The sequence below is a fragment of the Anarhichas minor genome, unplaced genomic scaffold (assembly GCF_050575085.1).
Source record: "Anarhichas minor isolate MPS153535 unplaced genomic scaffold, ASM5057508v1 ptg000079l, whole genome shotgun sequence".
In the NCBI taxonomy this organism is placed as follows: Eukaryota; Metazoa; Chordata; class Actinopteri; order Perciformes; family Anarhichadidae; genus Anarhichas; species Anarhichas minor.
Window position 1 is genome coordinate 785001 of NW_027466525.1, and position 12500 is coordinate 797500.

The 12500-nt window shown below is 46.0% G+C and overlaps 1 protein-coding gene across 1 annotated transcript in view; it reads left to right on the forward strand.

Moving 5' to 3' along the window:
• Positions 1-12500, forward strand: part of bbs9 (Bardet-Biedl syndrome 9) — a 152158-nt gene that overhangs the window by 23408 nt on the left and 116250 nt on the right. Inside the window, 4 exon segments of the mRNA XM_076081122.1 lie at positions 50-231; positions 1301-1377; positions 1483-1536; positions 1624-1726. Of these exon segments, the coding sequence (XP_075937237.1) occupies positions 50-231; positions 1301-1377; positions 1483-1536; positions 1624-1726 (416 nt within the window).

Genomic DNA, 12500 nt, shown 5'->3' on the forward strand with positions numbered 1-12500 from the left:
TCTCCTCTCCTCTCCTCTCCCCTCCTCTCCTCTCCTCTCCCCTCTTCAGGGAGATAAAAGGAGTGGTGGTCAGCCTGAGCTCTGACGGTCACCTCCTGTGCTCCTACATGGGTACGGACCCGTCCTTCTTCTCCACGCCCAAGGTGGACGCCCGGGAGGCCGACTATGAGCAGGTGGATGCTGAGATGAAGATGCTGCAGAAGTTCATCAGAGAGGCCTCCAGGACTCAGGGTAGGATGCTGATGCTACTTTAACAGATAGCCTGGGACATATTAGATCGTGGGCGTTGTTGTCTTAGTTGAATCGTACCTATCGGGCGTTCCAGACCTTGTTCAGGAGGTGGTCTCTGATACGGTTTGATACCTTTGTGGTGAGAACATGATCCGACCCAACCGGAGGAAGTACTGCACCTTGTTAAACCAGCTCCCAGTAGCCAGCTGTGCTGTGCGATTAAGACACTCCTCCTGGACCTGTATGAACTGAAAGAGATCTGGTATCTGTGGCTGTCGAAGGACTATAATAAGCCATTACATGTAATGATTGGAGGCCTACCTGTCTGTCTACCTACCTGCCTTATATTCTTCTTCTGATATGGTATTATATCGTATTCTGCCCGTGCACTCATTACTCATCACCGGAGTCTCCGAACAGTTGCCATGTTGCTTCACGTTCATGAGGATCATTTTTGGGGGAGTGGCTGTAGACTTGGTGGCTCTCTTACTAGATTTAACAACTTTTAGAGCTAATGCTGCACTTTCATCTGGAGAAGAAGTAGCAACACTGCGCTGGCTCTTCAGTTGGAAACCGAACGTTCTCCCAAACTGTAGTCGATATTTAACGTTGCACCTCACCGGTTCGTGATTCGGAGCAGAGCAAACGAACTATAGGCGTAAACAAGGTCCTGAAGCGCTCGAGTCTCATTAAAGTCAGTAGAGCTGGATGTAGTCTGTGAGACCACAGGACAATTAAAACGTCCAGAGCGATAAGTGTTAAGTGTTACCTACAACAGACTGGTGGGCGGGAGGTCTTACACATTTACATCGGTTTACTTCATGTACATGCTTACAGTGAATACAATAACCAAAACAATTGCAAATATTCATCACAAACTGATGTTTTAAAGTTTCATACTTAATGTGACAAACAGCCAGAACAAATGTGTGGTGCTTCTGCTGTTTTAAAAAGCTTAAATGTATAAACAATAAGATGATTTTCAACAAAAGCAGCTCTTGTTTTTAATGATCTACCCTCATCGGTTCAATCCTTGAAGGCTAAACTCCTCCGTTGTCTTTTATTTTAGACATCCTGCCTAAAGCCGACGCCGAGGAGGACCTGACCGTTACAGCGACTGTGTCCTCCAGCATGGACAGCCCATCGGTACACACACACACACACACACACACACACACACACACACACACACACACACATACACACACACACACAAACAGACTAATTATTCCCCGTTGTCTCCGTCTACAGCAAGCTCTGATCCAAGATATCTCCGGTCTGTCCGTCCCTTCAGTGACCATACAGGTGAGCTATCGGCTCATTTCCTCCCCCCCCCCCCCCCCTCCCCCCCCTCCCCCCCCTCCCCCCTGTAATCGGTCTTTCTCTCTCCAGGTGAAGGTGAAGGCTCGTTGTGTCGTACAGTCGTCTAAGCTGACCGTCGCCATTCAGCCTCCTTTGGCCGTCACTCAGGACCAGTTTGCCCTGGAGCCCATGGGTCAGTGTGTGTGTGTGTGTGTGTGTGTTTCTCTTCGTCCTCCTTACTGTCCACTCGATTGTATTTTTAAGGGGCGACTACAGAATCCGCCTCTATTAGTTTGCATTTCATGGATCAGGCGTTTGATATATTGTGTCCATCTCCTCTCTACCTGTAAAAAGTTGAGCACTACATTGATTGGTTGCACAAGATGTCCCTAGTTTTTCTTCACTGAAGAATATATATATACAAAGAAAATATATATATATATATGAACTGGTGAACTATGAAGCAACTTTTAGTGACTAGTACGAGTCACAATGAGAGTAAAGGGAAACACAAACCAACCAGCTGCTTTCATGGTTACACATCAAACTAGTGTTGAGTGGTTGGTTGGTGCGACCATCGCTGTGTTTCGTTCATGAGGAGAAAGGAGCTTCTTCATCCCTTTACTTACTTTAAGGATCTTCAGTTGACTTCAGCCCTAAAGAGAGAAAAGTACTTTAAAGTGAACTCTTGCAGCTGGTTTAGAGTAAGAGCTTCCAACATTAAATGTCATCAATAACTTCTGTTCCACGCACTCTCTCAATCACACACCCGTACATGATGCAACACACACACACACACACACACACACACACACACACACACACACACACACACTCCTCTCCATCACGTCCTCCTCCACAGGCTGAACAGGGAGTGAGTGAGTGAGTGAGTGAGTGAGTGACTGAGAGGTGAGTGACTGAGAGGTGTGTGTGCCGCCGTGTATTTGTTCAGCTCTTATCAGACCGTTCACACGGCGCGTTCTGGTCGTCTGGCTGTCGGCGGAGACTCGGTCACCTTGACCAGACGGCGGTAGCTTTGATCCGAGTCGCCCAGACACACTCTCTCACACACACACACACACACACACACACACACACACACACACACCACTCGTATCTGCTGTCGGCTCATTAACAAGGAACATCACCCGTCCTGTAACACCGTATTTGCCAGTGGAGTCCTCTTGTTTCCTCCTGTTTGACTCTTTCCACCTTTTGTGTGCATGTAGTGAATTTACAGGGTGTGTAATGTAAACCAGTCGGGCTTTTATCACGGTACCATGGGAACACGTTTCTCTTTTTTAAAACCAGTGGGGGTTGAACCTGTGACCCCGGTGGTGTCGGTGCCTTGCTCTGCCTGTCGGTGTACTGTACATGTGGAATGTGGCTGTGTGAGATCACACCTCCACTTTGTTTTTCTTCGTCTTGCTTTAAGAGAGTGGGGATGCAGATTCTTTCCGTGTGCATCTCCGTGTCTGTCCACGGCACATCTGTTATTCTGCTGCAGCAAACTGCTCAATAGTTTGGGCGCTCATGTGCGTCCGCGTACTCAAAACACCATTTAATGTCAGTTTGACTACTGCCATTGTTCGCCTGCTGACTCCTCTTTAACTCCCCCCGACCGGTAGGGCCGCGTGGTCAATATTCATTCAACAGAACATGTCGGCAGTGGTGGTTGCATCATTAATTGATCAATAGACTTATTGCCGGTTAACTCTTACCATCCCTGAGACAGAGTGTCTGTGATCTGCAGCTTAGAGATTTGATCTAAAGATCCAGTCTTTTGATCTTGAGAATATTTATTAATCAGAAGCTCAGTCCACACTTTCATTGTAGTTTCTGTTGTGCTCGGTTTTTCCAAGCTGTCGACTCCACTTTACCCAGAATCCATTGCATTTTGTCCCCTTTTCTTGTAGTTATTTTGAAGTGCATGTCTTCATTGTTATTCAGCAAAACAAACCAAACTGAGGGTGTTTTCCAAAAACCTCGGACTTGATGAATTAAAGCTGCAGTCAGACTCAGACGGTCATATTTCGCATCCAGGGAGCTGCAACGAGCTTGAAAGCGGTCCACGCCCGGAAGATTGAAATCATCATAACATCCCATCAACCTTTCACTCTGCTGGTGTAAATGAATCTCAGCACAAAGGCTTCGTTGTCATACGTCTTCTCCTGCTAGAAGTGTGCCATGTGTCTTGTCATTACTAAAGCCTTCTTTATTCTAGGCATTAAGTTGCTGCTCTCATCCAGAGGGACTTCCAGTAATTGCGTCTCTAGAATTCATTTAAATTCCTTTCTTTTACATCCAGGAATGTGATATTTCTCTCGACTCAATGGGAACGTGATTCCTGGGCCTCCTGGTTTTGGGAATTTTCAATTTAGTACAAACAAAATACCGTCAAATCGTCTTAGAATGAACAGGATTATCACTTTGAGGGTGTAAACCTTACAGGAGATTATTCAGTGGAAGGTAGCGCGTCGTATGTGCTACAGGTTACACCAACAGAGCGTGGGCGGTGCCGACGTGTACGCAGGAACAGAAGCTGGATCAGCACCAGAAAAACATCTTTTCATTCCTCCAAAGCTTGCTCCCTACATTTGCGGAAACCCATCATCTCATTTTTTCTAGAGGGACCGGTGTATGGATTGTGAATTTACGATTTCAAGATGTAAGCAGCGTTCTCAGGCGGTTTGGAACGCCGTCCATTTATTGTGAGCCCCTGAATCAAACTGACCGAGCCTCTCTCGTGTGATTCATGATGCGTTTCACCACAGTGCATTCTTATCTGCGCATATATGTACCGTACCGTACCGTGACCCCTGCAGCTGTTAATTCAAACACGATGCGCTTCTTTTACTTATTCTTTGCACAACACGCAGTATATTTCCCTGTGAATTCTCATGTCAGTTTCCTCCATTTATAACGATCACATATGTTATGTTTTACGACTTACATTTCGTTTTTTGGCATATTTTGTAATGCACGTGTTTTGTATTTATGGCTTCTTTTGCTTCAATATACCCACGTCCATATGTTCAGTATTTTTCATCTTTCATCGTTCATGTTATAACGTTGCAGCTTCAGGATCCTCATTTAGATTCACATGAAGGCCGAAGGAAAGAAAAGATCAATAACCCAGAGATACGTCTTTGACTACAACTGGAACAGAACTTCTCCATTCAGCTCCATTCAGCTCCATGAGCTCCATGAGCTCCATTCAGCTCCATGAGCTCCATCAGCTCCATTCAGCTCCATTCAGCTCCATCAGCTCCATCAGCTCCATTCAGCTCCTTGAGCTCCATTCAGCTCCATGAGCTCCATTCAGCTCCATGAGCTCCATGAGCTCCATCAGCTCCATTCAGCTCCATCAGCTCCATTCAGCTCCATGAGCTCCATTCAGCTCCATGAGCTCCATCAGCTCCATCAGCTCCATCAGCTCCATCAGCTCCATGAGCTCCATGAGCTCCATTCAGCTCCATGAGCTCCATTCAGCTCCATTCAGCTCCATCAGCTCCATCAGCTCCATGAGCTCCATGAGCTCCATGAGCTCCATTCAGCTCCTTCAGCTCCATCAGCTCCATCAGCTCCATGAGCTCCATGAAGCTCCATGAGCTCCATTCAGCTCCATGAGCTCCATTCAGCTCCATTCAGCTCCATCAGCTCCATCAGCTCCATGAGCTCCATGAAGCTCCATGAAGCTCCATTCAGCTCCATGAGCTCCATGAGCTCCATCAGCTCCATGAGCTCAATGAGCTCAATGAACATCTTTCAAAAGTTCAGACGTTTCAGAGATACAATAGTAACTCACTTTAGATTCGTTGCATTCACGTTACAACGTGAAGCTAAAGGAACTAATTGATACTAAACATGTATTGTATGTTTTTAGAGGTTGATTAAACCTACATACTCTAGTGCTGTGAGGTAATGAGTGACCCCCACCTCTCATTCTGCATTAAATGAACTGTAAGCTGAGAAAAACCTGTTTTGGGAACTCATTTGCATGAGCAGCGAAGGCTTCCATGTCTGCACAGATACAACGAAAAAGCGCGCCAACAAAAACTCAAACTTGATCAAGAATAAATTCATTGAAGAAGATGCCAAAAAACCCAACCTCTGTTTGTTTTGTTCTGCAGAGTTTTTAGCTTCTTGGCAGCATCTCTCAGCGCTTCACTGTGTTTAGAAGATCAGAGGCTGTGACTCACCGCGCCGTCACGTTTACGCCACTAAAGAGACGCTTTGTTTACACGAGTTTAGGTAGCGGTCAAACGGGTCAGATTCAGAAGCCACGCACGCACACGCGCACACAAGTCATATAAATACTTCCACATACATATCCATGGACGCATATGCATAAACACATGCACGTGTCACCCCAATGTCCTGTTTAAATATAGATACACACGCTTGGAGTGAAATAGCAGTGTGTGTGTGTGTGTGTGTGTGTGTGTGTGTTTATGTCACGCTCTTTGTCGTCCTGCACACACTGATCTGGCGCTGGCTTCCACTAGTCAATCAACAGCTCTGTACTGTGAAACACGAGAGCCACTGAACACACACACACACACACACACACACACACACACACACACACACACACACACACACACACACACACACATTTTCGCCTTTCCTTTTCCTCTCCTCCTCTCCTCCTCTCCTCCTGTCCTCCTGTCCTTCCTAGGTGACCCCTCACTGGAGACCCTCGGTACTCAGATTTGGCCCCAGAAACCGAGTGTTTCACATCCGTCACAGTCCAGGAAAACCAGGAAAGAATAAATGAACGGAGTGGGTTTTTTAATGAACGCTGGGACTGGGCTCTGAGGAGCTGGATCCAGTCACACGGTCAGAGTTTACTCCAGTGATTTGATCCAGAAAATCGCACCCCAGCTTTATGGTTTCTGCAGGGGAAGTGGCTGAGCTGCAGATGGAACGCTGCCCGGTGGAAATCATAAGCAAGTAGAGTATGCACGTAAATGTAAACCATGCTCCAATTAAAATAAATAAATACACAAAACATTATACGTGTTTAATTCATTTTAATGTCACTGTTAAGGTGTGAATAGCTAGTTCAGCTCCAGAGGATTTGACGCCCACAGCTCTGACTTTGTTCAGCGGTTGAAATAGTTCTTTGTGTGATCGATGGTTGAATGAGATTGAGCCGGATTGTCATCCCAATAAACGGGCGTATGGGTCGTTCATGCTAGCGGCTTATTACCGCGCATATTTAAGTGCATTGTTGGACGGCGACCTCTTGTGGCCGTAGTAACAATGACTGGAGATACGGAGGAAGTCAGGTGACGTGGTATGAAGTGTAGGTCAAGGTGGATGAACAAACCAACCTATCATACAATGGTTCCTATGACACCTTCAGAAAAAGTTTCTCCTCATTTTTTCCTCTGAAAGTGAAGCAAAACGTGTCATTTTTCGCTCATTACGTGCATCAAGTCTTCTTCAATACAGCATGATGTTCATTTAGTACATTATGGTCCATTTAGAGTCAAACAGACCATAAAGCAGGGGATGCTTTAGGGCGGGGCTACACGGTGATTGACAGGTCTCTACCAGAGACGTATACGGCGTCTCTACGTCACTCCTCAGTCCAGATATGGTCACTTCCTGTTCACTGGTTGCAAAAAAAACCCCAAGAAAGGGCGACGGCCAAAGTCCAACATGGCGACGGCCAAAATATCAAACTTGAGGCTTCCAAACCACAGTCCACAAACCCACGGGTGACGTCACGATGAATATGTCCACTTCTAACGTACAGCCAAAGGCCATAACTCAAGATTTCATACGTTTCACTCACGTCTGACCGGATCAAATGATGAAGTGACGACATTTTGGACAGACATGGAAACAAAACCGCGATGTGGGAAATTCTGGTTTGTTTCTGATGTCATTTGATGACTTAGTTCAACCTTTTTCTCCTTTGTATCATAAAAACAAAAACCAGGAAAGAAAAAGAACAGATGCAAGTAACTGCGATGAAGCAGCGGGTGTTCTGGGAAAACGTGGCAGTAATTTGGTGAAACACGAGCAACACTAATAACAACAACGCTGCTGCTGTGACACCTTCCTCTTCTGTTTCTCATCATCACTTTCTCTTCTCCTCTCTCACCTGCTCGTCGTCTCCTTCACACTTTACACACACTGAAACAGATGTAAACACACACACGCACACACACACACACACATAACTCTATCCTACAAGAGTCGTGTGTGTGTGTGAGAGTGTGTGTGTGTGTGTGTGCGAGCGTGTGCTGCTGTCGCATGTGTCTTTGATTCTCTGGCTCAGTGTGCGTCCACACAGCTTTCTTAAAGGGATTTGTCTCAAAGCTACTTAACAGAAAACAAAGGACAATAAAAGTGTGTGTGTGTGTGTGTGTGTGTGTGCACATGCTGTCCAGTGTTGGGGGGGGGGGGGGAGGGAGGAGGGAGGGAGGGAGGTAGCGCCTTCTGACTTTTATTGTTATTCCACTTTTTATTCGTCTCAGATGGCGACTCTCTCCCCTGTTCACCACACACTGCCTCCTTTGTTCCCTCTCTCTTTCCCACTCTCACCCTCTCCCTCCCTGTTTTCTACCATTTCCTCTTCCCATCTTTTCTCTCTGCTTCCTTCTCTTTCCTTTCCTTCTCCTCATCCCCTCTCTTTCGCTCCCCTCTCTCTGTATTGATCTGCTGCTCTCCTCCTCACTCGGCTTTTAACATCTCAGAGATCTCCATTTTGTTCTCTTTGGCGACCCCTGTGGTGATGAGCTGTAACTGCAGGTGTATATGTGGATCTCACTTCCCAGAGATCGCTGAGAGTATTAAATGAACGCGCTTTAGTGTTTACTTTTGCAGAATGTATTCTCTCCCATAAAGTAGCCCTGAAGTGAATGACTTCGGATGAAGTGCGGACTAGACTTTACTGCCCGTGTGTTGTACTCCAATGACGTGTCGCGGTACGGCGCCGTGACGTCTCCTCTTTCCACCATTCTTGGATGTGTTGGCTGAAGTACTTTGGTATTGATTCATAGACTTCAGTTATTAGTGCATCTTTAGTGATTAGTGTTGCATGAGAAGCCTGAGACCACACTGACTGACCAAACAACAGTTTGGTGAAGGCGTTTAAATGTGCAAATAGATTGTGAACGCATCATGTAATTGGTTCATAGGTGGAGTAAGTGTGTGTTTATACAGTAAATCAGTTTGCATGTGTGAAACAGTTGTATTTGTAGATGTGGATTAAATGGATATAAATGTAGAATACATTGAACCAAAACATTCAGATCCAGTAAAGGAGCAAATGCCTGTGAGTGTAGTAAATACGGCGTTCCTTCTCTCTGAGTGGAGATCAGGTTCGTTGTGTTTTAAGGTCAGACCTGCTCCTGACCGGCAGAGGTCAAAGGTCAGTGTTTAACATGGTGGTCACCTCAGATTACCAGAGCACCGATGTCTCGGGACAAATGTACCTTCAGATGTGTTTCTTTCTCTCCATGTTTTGCTTTTTATATTATTTGCACATGGCAACGAAAGGTCACACACACACACACACACACACTCTCTCTCTCTCTCTCTCTCTCTCTCTCTCTCTCTCTCTCTCTCTCTCTCTCTCTCTCTCTCTCTCTCTCTCTCTCTCTCTCTCTCTCTCTCTCTCTCTCTCTCTCTCTCTCTCTCTCTCTCTCTCTCTCTCTCTCTCTCTCTCACACTCACAACTCTTTACCATCTCCTTGTGCGGTTTAGATCCCCATCTCCACCCCTCTTGACCTTTCACCTCTTCAAAACAGTTGGTACTCGGTTTAACCTGAGCTGTCAAGTACTATAACCTGAGGATAGCTCCAAGCACCACACACACACACACACACACACCTACACACACACACATACATCTACATACACACACACACACACATCTACACACATACATCTACACACATCTACACAGAAAGAGAAAGAATTAAACAACTCTTCCTTCTAAAACCAAATGTGCACAGAAATTCCAACTGTGCTCTTTGCACTCCCTAATTTAGATTATTTAAATATCTTTTTGCACGTCTATCGGCACAGAAAATGACAAGAAATCTGCATAATACCAACTTGAAATAAGACAAACATTACCTGCTGTATTATGTCCCCAAACTGCTTTATCATGTCATGCTCTTAGTGTTTAGAAAATGATGCATTCGTCTCCTTATTTGACTTTACTTTTAAATGAAGGTTCAACTTTTTCAACCCCAACACAAACACATTTTGTGTTATTGTATATTTAGAGGAGAAGCCGGGAGGGAAGGGGAAGAAACTGAGGGGTGAAGGTAGACGGAAGGGAACGAGGTGGAAAGGAAGGGAACGAGGTGGAAAGGAAGGGAACGAGGTGGAAAGTAAGGGAACGAGGTAGAAAGGAAGGGATCGAGGTAGAAAGGAAGGGAGGTGGAAAGGAAGGGAACGAGGTGGAAAGGAAGGGAACGAGGTGGAAAGGAAGGGAACGAGGTAGAAAGGAAGGGATCGAGGTAGAAAGGAAGGGAGGTAGAAAGGAAGGGAACGAGGTGGAAAGGAAGGGAACGAGGTAGAAAGGAAGGGAACGAGGTATAAAGGAAGGGAGGTAGAAAGGAAGGGAACGAGGTGGAAAGGAAGGGAACGAGGTGGAAAGGAAGGGAACGAGGTAGAAAGGAAGGGATCGAGGTAGAAAGGAAGGGAGGTGGAAAGGAAGGGAACGAGGTGGAAAGGAAGGGAACGAGGTAGAAAGGAAGGGAACGAGGTGGAAGGGAACGAGGTGGAAAGGAAGGGAACGAGGTGGAAAGGAAGGGAACGAGGTAGAAAGGAAGGGATCGAGGTAGAAAGGAAGGGAGGTGGAAAGGAAGGGAACGAGGTGGAAAGGAAGGGAACGAGGTGGAAAGGAAGGGAACGAGGTAGAAAGGAAGGGAACGAGGTAGAAAGGAAGGGATCGAGGTAGAAAGGAAGGGAGGTAGAAAGGAAGGGAACGAGGTGGAAAGGAAGGGAACGAGGTAGAAAGGAAGGGAACGAGGTAGAAAGGAAGGGAACGAGGTATAAAGGAAGGGAGGTAGAAAGGAAGGGAACGAGGTGGAAAGGAAGGGAACGAGGTGGAAAGGAAGGGAACGAGGTGGAAAGGAAGGGAACGAGGTGGAAAGGAAGGGAACGAGGTAGAAAGGAAGGGATCGAGGTAGAAAGGAAGGGAGGTGGAAAGGAAGGGAACGAGGTGGAAAGGAAGGGAACGAGGTAGAAAGGAAGGGAACGAGGTAGAAGGGAACGAGGTGGAAAGGAAGGGAACGAGGTGGAAAGGAAGGGAGGTGGAAAGGAAGGGAACGAGGTAGAAAGGAAGGGAGGTGGAAAGGAAGGGAACGAGGTAGAAAGGAAGGGATCGAGGTAGAAAGGAAGGGAGGTGGAAAGGAAGGGAACGAGGTGGAAAGGAAGGGAACGAGGTGGAAAGGAAGGGAACGAGGTGGAAAGGAAGGGAACGAGGTGGAAGGGAACGAGGTGGAAAGGAAGGGAACGAGGTAGAAAGGAAGGGAACAAGGTGCATGTGAGCGCTCGTATACTTGCTTTAAAAGGATGCATTTGTATGACGGGTGCTGTGTGTTCGGAAGACGAGGAAAAGCAACGGTGGGACGTTTTAAGGAGAGACTAATGGAGCTTTAATTACAACATTTTCTTTCTATGATCTCAAAGTTAACGTCCTGTCGTTCAGTCGTGGAGAATCCTAAACAGAGGAAAGTAGAGACGGAGAAAGGTCCGGGAAAGAAGGAGAAAGAAGGGAGAGGTAGTGAAAGTGTGATTGCTGTGGAGCTGTTTATGTTGGCGGTGGTGTTAATGGGTTAATGTGCCTGAGAACACTGGGACCAGTCTGAGCAGTCTCACTGGGTCGGACCTCCGGGTCGTACATGATGCACACGTTACCTGGACGCCCACAACAGCCCCCCCCCCTTTACCTGACCAGATGTGCCTGAATATATGATGACAAGCTGAAGAGAAAGGAGACAGAGATGGATAGAGGGAGAGAGGAGGGGGGGGGATTACTTTGTGTCCTCTCTGGTGTTGTTTGTTGGTCTTAATGGGCCTGGGAACACTTAAAGCACTTAAAACCAGTCTGACCAGCTTGACCTGCAGGTCACACGGGTTAAAAGCCTTCTGCTGACAGACAGGATGACAGGGAGGGAGGGGAGGCAGTAAGGAAGCAGGAGTAAAGGGGTAAAGGGGAAAGGTGGGAGATTGGTGCGGAGAGGAGACAAAGACGAAGGTGAGGGAGGATGAGGTGGGGAGGAAAGGCCTGAGGAGAAGAGCAGAGATGGAACCTGGCATCTGATTTTGAATTATTACAGATATCTTGTGAATGACAGGACAGAAATACAAACAAAAACATTTCATTTCTGCTCAACTTAATGTTTTTATACGTCAGTAAAGTTTATTAAAGTTACATATTTGAGTTCCAGTTGAGATTATAGTTAAACTGATGCATATGTCTGCGTCACCTTCTGACATTCAGATAAAATCATTAAAAAAACATCCTATCAATATCAATGCAATTTGAACACATTTATTTCTTGTTAAACACACGTTTGTTTATGCTAATTAATCAGTGACCTAAGTGATATCAGTACAACTGTCACCAGCATCATTCATCAAGATACCTTATATCTTGATGAATGATGCTGGTGATATCTTATGTGTGTGAAAACCTAAAGTTAACCCCCGAAACACACGGAAACTAAGGAAGAACTTTTTCATAAGACGTCATACGAACCTAGCTAGCTGTTTCCCCCTGCTTCCAGTCTTTATGCTAAGCTAAGCTACGTCCTAGCTCAAAGCTCCATATTTTAAACAAAAAGTGGTATCAGTCTTCTGACTCCTGGCAAGAAAAAAGCAAATCGCTTGGCAGATTTAACTTTGTTTTAACTCTCTTTAAGTTTAGAGTCTCACGGCCTTTAAAGGTCCTGCTTCAGTTGGACGCTAGTGGTCATAAGGAAGAAAAG